This window comes from Sinocyclocheilus grahami, unplaced genomic scaffold (assembly GCF_001515645.1).
Source record: "Sinocyclocheilus grahami isolate Dianchi unplaced genomic scaffold, SAMN03320097.WGS_v1.1 scaffold1002.1, whole genome shotgun sequence".
In the NCBI taxonomy this organism is placed as follows: Eukaryota; Metazoa; Chordata; class Actinopteri; order Cypriniformes; family Cyprinidae; genus Sinocyclocheilus; species Sinocyclocheilus grahami.
In genome coordinates this window covers 566364-581342 of record NW_015506181.1, presented here as the reverse complement: position 1 = coordinate 581342, position 14979 = coordinate 566364, and the positions used below count along the sequence as shown (strand labels likewise).

The 14979-nt window shown below is 38.3% G+C and overlaps 1 protein-coding gene across 1 annotated transcript; it reads left to right on the top strand.

Annotated features, from left to right (window-relative positions):
- The first annotated feature begins 3338 nt into the window (after nt 1-3338).
- On the top strand, nt 3339-14883 carry ndufaf7 (NADH:ubiquinone oxidoreductase complex assembly factor 7). The gene is made up of 10 exons (XM_016250685.1): nt 3339-3451; nt 5299-5459; nt 7092-7172; nt 7266-7376; nt 10297-10507; nt 10607-10665; nt 10803-10916; nt 11391-11534; nt 12101-12274; nt 14011-14883. Exons 1-10 carry the CDS (start codon nt 3412-3414, stop codon nt 14212-14214), a joined length of 1299 nt encoding a protein of 432 aa, XP_016106171.1. The 5' UTR covers nt 3339-3411; the 3' UTR covers nt 14215-14883.
- Nucleotides 14884-14979: the final 96 nt, after the last annotated feature.

Below are 14979 nucleotides of genomic sequence, written 5' to 3'. Positions count from 1 at the left end.
ACTGACAACCAGAGAACAACTGATATTAAATAACCTACTGTTATAGTTATATAATGTAATCTTGTGTTTTATTAAAATTGATCATAATTGATATCTCAAAAGGCTATGCGTGAGCTGCAACGCAAGATTTTCATAAAATATAATAACTTGCCATTTAGTTTTTTTCTCACCAAACCCTCAGTATACATTCAGAATGCTTGGAATATACGGCACGAGATGCATAGGATTATTTTATGACAGATATGTATCTGCTTAAAAAAAAACAACAACAACTAAAGTCACCATTCCCTGCCATTAAATTGGCATGTCCGAGCAGGACATTGCGATGTTGCGAAATTGCGATGGGTTAAATAAACTCAATAAGCAGACAGACGCGACTACAGTCAAGCGCAGACCAGTATTGAAGTGCACAGGAAATAAGCAGCAGTCATATTTAAAGCAGTTTAAATTAATATTGAGTACTGATTGATGTTCACTTGGATTTTTCCCCCATCGAGGGAACTTAATACTCTGTCATTAGACGAGCTATTCATTAGTCTGTTTGATGAGAAAAATATGAAATTGATAAAATGGGTTATTAATCCGTACAACTGCAGCAGTGGAGGACTATTATTCTGCTGTGTGATACTGCAGAAGAACTGATGATGGCACAGTTTGATCTTCAGCTGACCAATCAGCAGAAAGGGGCATTTAATTCCCGCCCACATGTAGAAATCAAATATTCAAACTGTTTATTCATTTTTCCACCCATGAACGAAAAAAGAAAATTTAAGCTGAATTCTCGTTTTTAGTTTTTTGGAAAAAAAACAAAAAACGAAAAAGGATCGGTTTTCTAATTTTTCTACTTTCAATATTAAATCAAAAAACGAATGATCGAATGATACACGGATTTAAATGCTCCTTTAAGTTGGTTTGCCAACCGCCAATAATATTAAAAGAAGAAGATGATGATTAGAGCAATACTAGACTATGGATGTATGGCATAAGGATCAGCAGCTAAGTCACAGTTAGGAAAATTAGAAAGAATTCAATCACAAGCTTTGAGAATTTGTTGTGGAGCTTATCCTTCCTCCCCAGTTTCAGCGTTACAGGTGGAGATGGGGGAAATGCCAGTTCACTTAAGAAGGAAACAACTGTTATTGACATATTGGACAAGCTTAAAAGGCCAAAAGGATAATCACCCGGTGAAAGGACTACTTGAGGCATGTTGGGAGCATGGAAAAAGGAAAGTTAATAGTTTTGGTTGGATCATTGTGGATTTAGTGCAGGAGATAGAACTAAATACAGAGTTATTCCAACGGTAATTTTACCAACGACACCTTTATGGATTTTACCACCTTTATGGACTTATTCTTATTGGCAACAAGACAAGATAAAGGACAGGACATGAGTTACTAGAGGCAGAATTGACAAAGGAATATATTGGAACTAATTATGAACAGATTGTACAAGTTTTTACAGATGCCTCTAAGGATCCACAGAATGGTCCGGTGGGAGTAGAGTATACGTCATCCCAAGGTTGAAAGTGTCTGGAGAGAAAAGAATATCAAATCATGTATCGGTGTTTACAGGACAGTTGCTAGCAATTTAGATAGCAATGAATAAAATATATGAAATGGGGATAAACAAAACACTAATATGCTCGGATTCAAGCTCAGCCTTATTATGCCTGGATGCTCAACAGTCTGAAACTAGACAAGATATTGTCTTGGAGTTCCTTCAGTTATTATATGTGTTGCAGCAGACAAATAAGATTCAGTTCAGGGGCAAGTTCAGTTCTTGTGGGTTCCGGCACATACAGGAGTGGCAGGGAATGAGGAAGCCAATTAGCAAAACAAGTAATGGCAAAGGAAATAGATATGCAAATTCAGTACAGTAAAGCTGAACTTAAGTCAATAATTAAAAAGGGGATAAATAAAAACTGGCAAATTTATTGGGATAATGAGCGAAAGGGCAGGCATCTATATTCAATACAACCAATGGTAGGTAGAGGAAGGAATTCAAGAGGGTGAAGAAAGAATGACTGTGTTCTTTCAAGACTAAGGTTGGGACATACAGGACTTAATTCAACATTGCAAATAATAGGAAAACATCCAACGGGAATGTGTGACTGGTGCGGAGTCAGAGAAACAGTAGAACATGTACTTATTCAGTGTAATAGATATGCGGAGGAAAGATGTAAACTAATCGATGACCTTCAGAAGAACGGTGAGCAGCATTTAACATTAAAATAGATTTTGAATCCAGTAGGAGGCGATAGTCTGTTAATAAAATGTCTAAAAAGAACTCAGTTAATTAATAGAATATAGATTATTAATATTGCTATAATAAAAATAACCTTATATTGCTGGGCTGGGAGGGACCTGGGCAGTAGATGGAGGAGCTGAAGTGAACACGCAGCAACATCGAAAGCTCCAGTCCTGACAGGTCTGGCGAAAAGGGATTTAAAGGGATAGTTCCCCCAAAAATTTAAATTTGATGTTTATCTGCTTACCCCCAGGGCATCCAAGATGTAGGTGACTTTGTTTCTTCAGTAGAACACAAAAGAAGATTTTTAACACAAACCGTTGCAGTCTGTCAGTCATATAATGGAGGTGAATGGGAATCACGGCTTTGAGAGTAAAAAAAACAAACACAAACAAAACCAAATTAAACCCTGCGGCTCGTGACGATACATTGATGTGTAAAGACACAAAACGATCGGTCTGTGCAAGAAACTGAACAGTATTTATATAGTTTTTTACTTCTGATTCAGGCAATGCCCGAACTGTTCGAACTGTCCTGAGCAGCGGTGCGTGCTCCTGAGCGCGTTCTCAATAGCAGGCGCCTGAGGCATCTTCTTCTTGCTTTACGGCGGATCGCAGACTTATTACCGCCACCTATCTCTCAAATGGACCATTGACACTCCTAATTGAGATTGTAGATAGAGTGTCAATGGTCCATTTGAGAGATAGGTGGTGGTAATTCACTTATAAGTCTGCAATCCACCGTGTCTCTATGTATCGTCACGAGCCGCATGGGTTTAATTTGGTTTTGTTTGTATATGTTTTTTTTACTCTCAAAGCCGTGATTCCCATTCACTTCCATTATATGACTGACAGACTGCAACAGTTTGTGTTAAAAATCTTCGTTTGTGTTCTACTGAAGAAACAAAGTCACCTACATCTTGGATGCCCTGGGGGTAAGCAGATAAACATCAAATTTTCATTTTTGGGTGAACTATCCCTTTAAGTCTCTGATCCATTGCCTTAGTAGATGGCGGTAATGCTCGATTTGTGACTGCGACCCGCCAATAAAAACGGGTAAGAAGAAGAAGAAGCTTAACCTCAGCCAATCAGAACAAAGGACTTGTGACAGCATGTTGATATTTTGTGAATGTATTCCCATGATTATTGTTATATGATATAAAGCATGAGGACTCTGCTGAGGCTGAAGCGGGTAATGCCAGAAGGTGAGATTAGTTTATTTTAATCAGAGTGAGACACTGCTATATTGGTAATGGAACACGATGCAGAACATCAAAACAATATGAAGTGTGTAATAAACGTTTCAGACAGTAGTGTGCATCACTCTTGTCATGATCTCATTACGTTGCATGCTTAGCGCTGCGAGTGTCCCTCATCCTCGGCGGAAAATATAACATTTCTTAACTTCTGGCATTCAGATGAAAGAACTGCGAAATACTGTGTATACGGAAAATACACCGCTATAGTAGGCTGGTTACATATGTGTACATATGCTACTCCGAAGCTTGTGTCAAAAAAAATAAACACTTGAAAATTAGAGCACCCCTCGTATTGGCTCATTCTGTGATAAAACTTCTTACCAGGGCCAACTGTATTACTACTGTTTTACTGTGTATTTGTAAACAGGGTCTATGTGTCTTGTGTATTGTGGACTGCTCATTACGCAAAGAAAATATATTTCCTAATATAATGATCAATGACATAACGATATATTAAAAATTGTAACATAATTTATTGTGTAAATATATTACAATATATTGAATAATACATAAGGAATTGCTGCTTTCGTATATAAAAAAAATATGTGACAATATATTTACTTATATATCACAATATATGTAATTTAATATTCAGTAATACACATTATAATACATAGATGTACATGTGATAAGATATGTCACTGCTTGTGTAAAAATATATTGCGGTATATACACACATACTGTATATGGAAATATATATTTAATAATCATTTATGATATACACTTTTTGTATTTTAAAATATAGCTAGTTCACAATAGCATAAGCACACCTGCTCATAATAAAGCACTTGGTGAACAGACTATCACTGTGCTGATAAGTGCACAGCCATTACTTTATTAATAAAGTAACATATAATTTAAGTGTTTGGCCAATCGTGTTCCTAACAACGGACTCTACTCTTCTAGACAATAATAACCCCACAAACTTACACACACCAGAAACCCTTTTACATTTCAAAATAATACAACATTAAACACTAAAAGATCTCCCCATATATTAATATTGAGCAAAAACACGTGACATAACACTTAATGTTAACATTTTTACTCTCCTTTATCAGTCAGAAGCAAAGCATGCTGGGAACTAGAGATCTGCTTTAACTCATTGTGTGAATGTGTGTATATATATATATGTGTGTACATAGTACATTCACATTTATATGGGAGCATCTGTGTGCAATATATACGCAATAAAGACTCAAATATTATAAATATTAGATTTATCTTTGTCTTAATTTCTAAATATATTTGTATGTATATTTGTCAATGCATATATTGAAAAATATAAGCTCTAGTTTCCAATATATGGAAATGTATTATGTAATATATCAATTATACTGTATTTTGCAGTATATTCCCATATAGTTTTGTTCCGTAAGGGTGCCTTGTGACACATTTGTTAAGTTCACCTAAAAGTGACAATTTAGTCATTATTATCGCCCTGATGTTGTTTTAATACTGTAGGACCATTTATTCAGACCACAAAATAATGTTTTAAAATTTTTATTTTTTTTTAAATGTCCCACTTGTAGGCCTACTTATCTATATAATTGCTGCAAGTAGTGACCAGCTTCAGGCTTTAAAAAAAAAAGCAAAAGTATCACAGAATGATTACATACAACTTTTGGCATATTTTCCATGTGTTCTGAAAGCTTACAACAGGGTATGAGGAAAACTAAACCAAAATTGAACAACCCCACGTCACTCAGCCTTCTAGGAAACACAGCTCACAAACGTAGATACAGTACAGGCAGATATGTAAATGAGTAATGATGCAGTGGTGTCTGTTGTAGTGCGGTGGACCATGTGGCAAAACAGATCTTGCTCAAACTCTTCCATCCGGAGCCTGGAGTCAAACTCATCCATCCATAAACATCTTATCTCCAAAATTACTGCCACGGGTCCAATTTCAGTAGCTGAGTACATGAGGGAGGCACTCACCAATCCAGTGGCGGTATGTATCATGTCACATTTACTTTTTGTACTGTATGTTATAGAACTGTTAAACTTTTTGTGTCCTTACAATTAGTGCTGGGTAAAAATATAGCTTTTCGCATGAATCACAATCCTTATTTAAATGACTAAATATTGGTTATTAAAATCCCAAGATCATTTTTTTTTCTGTGGATGAATGTAATTTTTTTGGTTGGGCTACTCGATTATGGCAAAAATCATAATAATTCTGGTCAATATTTAAATCACAATTATGTCACACAATTGATGGGTAATATGATCAACTTTCACGAAGGAGTAATTTTAGATATGAGTGTAATTTCACAATTACCAATTTTGATAATTCAGCAAAAACTAATACTAGGATAACTAATGTAAATAAAGGTTCCTCAAACCAATTATAGAAGGAAAATAAACTTCGCAATACAATAAGAGCAAAGACACTAATCACAAACAAAAAGGACGAATAAATGCAACAGAACAAAGATACAAATGAAATAAGCAGTGCTCTAAGTTTTCCAGTAAGGTCTACGAACAGTAGTTTTTAGGTAAGTTATAGCTTACAACAGAAATTGAATAAAGTCACATGGGGAACAGTGGTTCTCATTCACATAGATTATGGATATGCATGGGAGAACTTCTCACAAAACATGCCGCCTAAGTATATGCACATGAATATGTTCTTAAAGGAATAGTTCACCTCAAAAATGAAAATTTTGATTATTCTAAATGAGCAGCCGCATACCCGAGGTTGGTCATTTGCATAAACACGCTCAAACCATCTCCATATATAAGGGCTTTTCACACAACCTTTCCTTTGCAGCATTTTCCCGCTCTCTGCATATGACATATTTTGTTGACCAAATGACTGAATTTTGTTGTATTTAAGAATATCAGTATTACATCATTTCGTAGCTTAGTAACAGGTTATAAAATAGAGCAATATTTTATCTGTAGCTCAGATAATGTTAAATTAGCCCTGTAATAAACAATATGTGGTAAAAACAATATGAGCATGGTGAGATGGAAAGATCAAAAACCTCCTGATGCATGCAATTTTTAGAAGCTGGTCATTCTGTATGCAAAGTTTTTTGCACCCTTTTGCCTTTTAATTCATATGGATTATATGAATGTCTATGCATTCACGCAAACACATACCCACCCCACCCATTTTCACACAACCTTTCCTTTGCAGCATTTTCCCGCTCTCTGCATATGACATATTTTGTTGACCAAATGACTGAATTTTGTTGTATTTAAGAATATCAGTATTACATCATTTCGTAGCTTAGTAACAGGTTATAAAATAGAGCAATATTTTATCTGTAGCTCAGATAATGTTAAATTAGCCCTGTAATAAACAATATGTGGTAAAAACAATATGAGCATGGTGAGATGGAAAGATCAAAAACCTCCTGATGCATGCAATTTTTAGAAGCTGGTCATTCTGTATGCAAAGTTTTTTGCACCCTTTTGCCTTTTAATTCATATGGATTATATGAATGTCTATGCATTCACGCAAACACATACCCACCCACCCACCCACCCACCCACTTGTAGACATTATAAGAGGTAGTTATAATAGCAAGCGCTCTTCCACGAAAGACCAAAAGTCTGTTGTTTGCCGTTTTAGGGATATTACGTGCAAAATGACATGCTTGGAGCAGGTGGTGATTTTATTACGTCGCCAGAGATCAGTCAAATTTTCGGAGAGGTAAGCATGGTTTTGAATAAAATGATGACTGATACCTACAACCATATAAAAATATGTTCTTATTTTATGACAGTTATATATGGTCTTCCACAGCTGTTGGGTGTCTGGTGTGTCAGTGAGTGGATGGCGGCTGGGAAATCCAACACGTTCCAGTTAGTGGAGCTCGGACCAGGTAGAGGCTCTTTGGCCAGTGACATCCTGAGGGTAAATACTCCAATGAATATTTTTGGTTTAAACACCCCATCGCCTGTTAGACTGTAATTGTCTGGTAGAGGAAGGTGATATAAAATGTACTAATATTGGTAAATATGAGCAAAACAGGCTGTGGAAAAATCTGTCATCTTGGTCTTTCATTTTATTTTCACTCACGTTTATTTAAAGTGAAATTGTGTGTCACAATGATGCTTAAAGAGATAGTTCACCCCAAAATAAAAATTCTGTCATTAATTACTCACCCTCATGTAAGACCTTCGTTCGTCTTCGGAACACAAATGAAGATATTTTTGATGAAATCCGAGAGCTCTCTGACCCTCCCATAGACAGCAACACAACTGCAAGGGCTCTTCTTTGTGAGCATTTGAGTGTGAGGTTAAAAACTAGCCTAGAGCGCCGTCTACTGTTAAAAACTAAGATCAGAATCGATTCCAGAGAGATTCGCAATGCATTCAGATAATCTCAGAATCGATCCACGAATCGCGATGCATCAATTTATTGTCCCAGCCCTAACTTTTACCAGCTTTCCTTCGACCTGCACTGACTGCTCAGGTGCCTTTCTCAGTACAGCGCGATGTATGATACAACCTGCTGTCCATGCCCTAGCCCCTGGGGACGAGGTTCAGTGGGCATGGGCTCATCCTGTGGTACAGGGGCTGCCGACCTGCTTACTGGTTGAGAGGTGCCTTCCAGCAGTCGCCGGTTCATTGCCTTGCTCTAGGGAATTGTTGCCACTCTCTCTCCAGCATCACAAAAAAAAAAAATAGTGACGTGACATGTGGCCAAGTATGGTGACCCATACTCAGAATTAGTGCTCTGCATTTACCCATCCAAAGTGCACACACACAGCAGTGAACACACACCCGGAGCAGTGGGCAGCCATTTATGCTGCGGCGCCCGGGGAGCAGTTGGGGGTTCGGTGCCTTGCTCAAGGACACCTCAGTCGTGGTATTGAAGGTGGGAGAGAGTGCTGTACATTCCCCCCCCCCCCCTACAATCCCTGCCGGTACGAGACTCGAACCCACAACCTTTGGGTTATGAGTCCGACTCTCTAACCATTAGGCCACGACAAGCACATGCTGCTTCTGACAGCTCCACTGCTTCAATAAGGTCAGCCAGGGAGGCAGCCGGTCAATAACCATTCTCTCAGTGACTTGGGTAGCAGTAGGATCGCAAGTTAAGATCCTGAGGTGAGCGAGCCGGATTAACTAAGCAGCCTGATTCTGCACCGGTGCTTGGTCATACGACCAGTCATGAAACTGCTGGGCTGCGCAGACAGGAGACAGCCCCACTCCTGCCAGGATTTCTTTTTTTAACATCTCATAATGCTCGCTCTTTGGAGGCCGCAAGGAATAGTAGGTTCGCTGCGCTTCCTCTGTAAGAAAGGATGCAATTAAGGCGGTCAAATTTTTTTTTGAATTTCGAATATTCGTCGAATTTAAAAATCCACATCCAAATCAAAAACGTTGCATTCGAATTTTAGTTGTGCGTTAAGGAGGCAGCCTTATCAGCGGCGCACGAGATACGATGACGATGTAAGTGTCGTTGCATTATAATGTTTTTGTTAGCCTATCCCAGGGGAAAGGCGAGTTCGGTCCTATCCATTTTTTCAGGGTTGGAGCTGAACTCTGCAGGACTGCGGCTCTCTAGGACCGAACTTGCCTACCCCTGGCCTATCCAGTTGAAGTCACTAGATGCGGTGCTGCTGCGTTGTTCATTAAAAATATTGCAGAAAAAGAGAACATCAATGCGGAGAAGATCTTGTTTACATCAAAACTGAAACCAAGCCGTTCACACAGAACACATATTTCGCACATATTCTAGAGGGACATCTATTACCGTTGCACTCGCGTCTCGCACAAAGGAGCCGCATGATTAGAAAGTCATGTAAAATTAATGCAAGTAGAAGGGGGGAATCTCCTCAACCACCACAAGTGTGCAGCACACTTCATTTCCAGCGATATCGTTGACTTGATTGCAAATGATTGCACAGATACTATTTAAACTGAACTGAGCTGGATGATGACATCACTGAATTGAATGATGAACTGTCTTTAACTGAAAAATTTGTGTTTACTATTGTCATTTTGCATTATTGACACACTATTTTCCTAATTAATGCTGTTCAGTTGCTTTGACACAATCTGTATTGTTAAAAGCGCTATATAAATAAAGGTGACTTGACTTGACTTGACTACCTGGATGATGCCACGGCAGCCATATTGCGCCAGAACGCCCACCTCTCACCAGCTTATTGGTGGAGAGGAGACAGAGTGATGAATCCAATCAGTGTATGGGGATGATTAGGAGGCCATGATGATCAGAGGCCAATGGGCGAATTTGGCCAGGATGCCGGGGTTACACCCCTACTCTTTTTCAAAGGACATCTTGGCATTTTTAATGACCACAGAGAGTCAGGACCTCGGTTTAACGTCTCATCCGAAAGACAGTGATTTTTTACAGTATAGTGTCCCCGTGACTATACTGGGGCATTGGGACCCACACAGACCACAGGGTGAGCACCCCCTGCTGGCCTCACTAACACCTCTTCCAGCAGCAACCTAGTTTTCCCAGGAGGTCTCCCATCCAGGTACTGACTAGGCTCAACCCTGCTTAGCTTCAGTGGGCAACCAGTCTTGGGCTGCAGGGTAATATGGCTGTTGGCATATAAACTGCAAAGACTTTTATTCACTGCAAAGTTTTGCTTATATGTACCAAAGCTGACAATCAGCGAAGGGTGCTGTATAATATATCGCATATCCCCCAAAATTTGGTTGTTGTGCCGTTGTTCTCAGAAATACTACATGCAAACGACACTGAGTATAATATAGAGTATCAAAAGGATTGCATTATGTACTTGTGTGGGGATACTTAGAATTTTTATATAAACAAGTGTGTTCATATGTAACAGGTCTTTAGTCAGTTGAAAACTGTCCTGGGTGAGACAGATATCTCTGTTCATCTTGTGGAGGTCAGCCCAAAGTTGAGCCAATTTCAGGCTGAATGTCTAACTGGAGATAATACACAGCCCAATGATGGTGATCAGCCTGTTTACCGCAGTGGCACCACACATACAGGCCTGCCTATATACTGGTACCGCAGGATTGAGGACATCCCAAGAGGTACGGATGCATCAAACTGTCATGTAATCGCACAAACTCTAGTTGATGGGAATTGAAGCTCTTAGTTTGTTGTAGCTAAAGTCTGCTTTCCTTTGCCAGGTTTTAGTGTCTTCCTTGCCCATGAGTTTTTTGACGCTATACCCATTCACAAGTTTCAGGTACATCGGACTATTAACTTCAGTATTCACATGAAATATTAAAAATCTTAGGATAAATTACTTTTAAATAACAATTTTTCAAACATGAACATTAGCATTACCTTACAGGCCAAAATTAATTTTTCTTTTTCTTTTAGAGAACAGAGAAAGGTTGGCGGGAGGTGATGGTTGACATTGATGCTGAAAGTCCAGAAAAACTGAGATTTGTGGTTTCTCACAGTCCTACACTGGCCTCCAGTATTCTTATACAGGTGAGTTCCTCATCTTTTGTTAACATTGTCATGTGGCTGATCACAGGCAGCTGATGGGAAGAAATGCAATGTTAATTTTACAATTTTAATTCTATAGTACGTTTAAAAATAACAGCAATGCTTTCCAAAGTAGTAAGGTTAAATGGAAATATATATATAAAATAATATAATAAATAAATATCAAATATGTGCATTCACACAACACTTTAACAACAGTTAATGTATCGTGATGGTGTAGTTACAGCATTTGCTGGCTAAAGAGGGTGACGCCTGCCAGTCAATTTCTGACTCCCTGGAGCGGTGTGTAACTGTCAAAAAACCCATCAAATATAAAATATCATAAGAGGGATGACCCTTATAGATGCTCACGATTACAAAAATATCAGATAATTTTGTTGTGTTTTGAACTGTTTTAAAAAGATTTCTCTGTTTCATCATCTTGGGCGTCTGAACTCGGTAAATTATTCTTTTTAGAAAGATGAAAACAGACAGCATGTGGAAGTTTGTCCAGAAGGTGGAGTCATTGTTCAGAAACTGGCCAATCGGATTGCAGAGGACGGAGGTGCAGCCTTGATTGTAGACTATGGCCATGATGGAACAAAAACTGATACTTTCAGAGTAAGTGCCATATGAGTCATCTTTCTAATGCTTATTCCGTCCTCAACAGATTTGTTAATAAAATATCTGTTTTGTTTCCTATGGCTATTCTTGTTTTTTCCCCACTTCCTGTTGGTTACAGTATACCATCATGCTATTTGATGAAAAATGAAGAAAAGAACAGCCGAGTCTCATTCACACTAGTGAAGGAAAGATTGGGTTATTTTACCGGCTCTCTTTTCGATCTCATTCAGCAATATCAGCAAATACTTCATTTAAAAGTCATTTAAAATGTTAAATTCTCAGTAAATGCTCACATACCCAATCTTGTTCCAGTGAAACAGGAAGTCATGTTTTACTACTAAAGTGTTCAGAATCACTCAGGTGAACTTAAAAATGTACAATATAAAAAGGAATGTACCCCCATAAAGTTCAGTTCCATTGATTGAGTGTACTGTAGATTTACATTCATTTTACAAATGTTGGCCCAAAACCCATCCACTGATTCCACACGAGACTGATGTTTTCTGAAATGTGGGTCAGGCAGTCACCTTATTTAGTTGTTAAAAAGTTAATTTCTGTGGCAGGGCTTTAAAGGCCATCAACTCCACAATGTCTTGGAGGCACCTGGCATGGCAGACTTGACAGCAGATGTTGACTTCAGTTACCTGAGAAAAATGACAGGAAATGAGGTGACCTGCTTGGGACCCATCACACAAAGATCCTTCCTGAAGAACATGGGCATTGACTCACGCTTGCAGGTGAGAATGACAACACTAATGTCTGTGTGCTCCCTCCAAAAGCATTCGGAGTTTCCAAAAGTTTTTAGAGTTAAAGGCCAGTGGAAAACATTTTAAATAACTATTGGGTACCGTTTTAAAGTCATTTTTTAAATGCTGTTCTTTTGAACTTTGTATTCATCAAAGAATCCTTTAAAAAAATGAATATGAAAAAAAGAAAAATGAAAACAAGTTTACTGCCCCGCCATGGCAAAACTCTCCAAGATATAAATAAATGTGTTCATAATTTAGCATCTTTGCCTGATGTTGACCAACTTTGATGAAGATCTTGTCAAGCCTTGCGATCTGAGCAATGTTTTCTATTTAGTGTTTTTATAGCGTTGAGCATTGTAGCCAAACATAAAAATGCCTGCTCATGAAAGCAATTTAAGAATCCAATCAGTACCTCTCAAAACTGAGTTATTATTCAGTGCTCATTGAGTTATCTGTGTGTCGTGTATCCTCTCATAACCAAGTGTAAACAGTCATTATATTGTTATAATGTAAGTGATTTAGTAGAAAGGGATTAACAACCCAAGCTGTATTAAGTGTTTATCTGTAGTACTTTTTTTTTTTTTTGACATCCATCAAATTGTTCTAGAGTTTTTGTATTTGTTAGTTCAGAAAGCACATGCAGCCTCTGTACTATTACATTCCTGACCTGGGCCCCAATTAGTAAATTCTAACACTATTAAGACTATGTGCTTGGTTTTTAAGCCAAGTTTACACACACCTAATCATTTTAAAGATAAATACTTTATCCTCCGGTTTCACAAACAAGGCTTAAGCCTAGTCCTAAAGTGTAGTCTGAGCTGTTTTAACTGAAAGAAACTGGTGTTTTTATAGCGTTGAGCATTGTAGCCAAACATAAAAATGCCTGCTCATGAAAGCAATTTAAGAATCCAATCAGTACCTCTCAAAACTGAGTTATTATTCAGTGCTCATTGAGTTATCTGTGTGTCGCGTATCCTCTCATAACCAAGTGTAAACAGTCATTATATTGTTATAATGTAAGTGATTTAGTAGAAAGGGATTAACAACCCAAGCTGTATTAAGTGTTTATCTGTAGTACTTTTTTTTTTTTTGACATCCATCAAATTGTTCTAGAGTTTTTGTATTTGTTAGTTCAGAAAGCACATGCAGTCTCTGTACTATTACATTCCTGACCTGGGCCCCAATTAGTAAATTCTAACACTATTAAGACTACGTGCTTGGTTTTTAAGCCAAGTTTACACACACCTAATCATTTAAGATAAATACTTTATCCTCCGGTTTCACAAACAAGGCTTAAGCCTAGTCCTAAAGTGTAAGTCTGAGCTGTTTTAACTGAAAGAAACTTGCACCGACTGATCTTAAAATATATCAGTGCCTTTGTTTTGTCTCAAGATGCACACCAGTAATGTTTTTTCTAAGGCATGTTAATAAAAATGACTTAAATGTCCTAATTGAACTATGGCCTAATCCTGGCTAAGTCTAAGCCCTGTCTGTGAAACTGGGCCTATATATTTGAAATAAAACTGTTGTTTGTATGTACAATATTTTGGGGACAAATTTGTACCCAGAAGTGAGCTAAAAAGCTTCCCAAAACCAAAAAAAAAAACTGTGTTGTATCAGTGTTGTATCACTATACGAATCTCCCTGAAATACTTGGTTTAACCCATTGTTTTGGCAAAGTTGTTGTTTTAACTCGACATTTGCTTTGTCGTGCTCTGCTTTAGGTCCTCTTGAGGAACTGTCATGACCCCTCCACCAGAGCGCAGCTCATCCACAGCTATGATATGCTGATTAACCCTGAGAAAATGGGACACAGGTTTCAGTTCTTCTCTGTGCTTAATCGAGGTCGGCTGGCTCAGTATAGAGGAATGCAGAAGAACACCGCACCATTGCCAGTGGCTGGCTTTGCTGAGCTGGACATGCATTGAAAAGACAGTAAATGGACATAATGTAGCAGCATCCACATGTTTAACTAGACAACCAGATGTAATCTTGCGCTAAAGATGTGCATTGGACTGTGCTGATTGTCCGGCTTGGGTGAAATATATATTTTATTGTTTGATGGTCTCCACTCTCTTTTTTTCAATAAATACAAAAATTGAATTGCATAAAGGTAGTTTTACTTTCCTTATTGAAACCCACTGTTTTTCGCCTTGTATTTTAATTGTGTTAGGAGTATTTTCTCCGAGACCGGTCTGATACAGTGGTTCTCAGCTCTAGTCCTGGGAACCCACCACTTTGCATTTTTGCGTTTCCCTTATCTGACACACAATACTCTGTTCATGGAGCTGATGATCTGAATCAGGCGTGTTAAATAAGGTCATATAAAATGTGCAAAGCGGTGGGTTCCCAGGACCAGAGTTGAGAACCCCAGTATTAGACCTCTCTGAGGTCTAGATACGGTCTGATATTTGAAGCAGTTAATGTTAACTCTTTTACAAGCCCAAAAAGGGAGGCAAAGGCAGGAAATAGGAAAGATGTGACGAGAGTGAGAAGAGCTTATTGAATACTCCTAGTATTGTCTTTTTCTTTGCCGTGTCTGACTTGGTTTGACCAGTACTGCATCCAGGTCCCAACATCTAGTTGTAGGCCTTCCCAAAAGTGTCTAAGCAGTTTTATCAGTAAAGGGAGGGAGAAATCCTATTTGCTGTTAGGGGGATGATAATATAACAGACAGGTCATTGGACACATTG

Bases quoted from the DNA above. Each gene is read 5' to 3' on its own strand.
- ndufaf7 (XM_016250685.1), top strand. From the start codon at position 3,412: ATGAGGACTCTGCTGAGGCTGAAGCGGGTAATGCCAGAAG. The intron at 5,460-7,091 runs GTATGTATCATG...TTGCCGTTTTAG, and splicing joins CACTCACCAATCCAGTGGCG to GGATATTACGTGCAAAATGA. The intron at 12,275-14,010 runs GTGAGAATGACA...GCTCTGCTTTAG, and splicing joins GCATTGACTCACGCTTGCAG to GTCCTCTTGAGGAACTGTCA.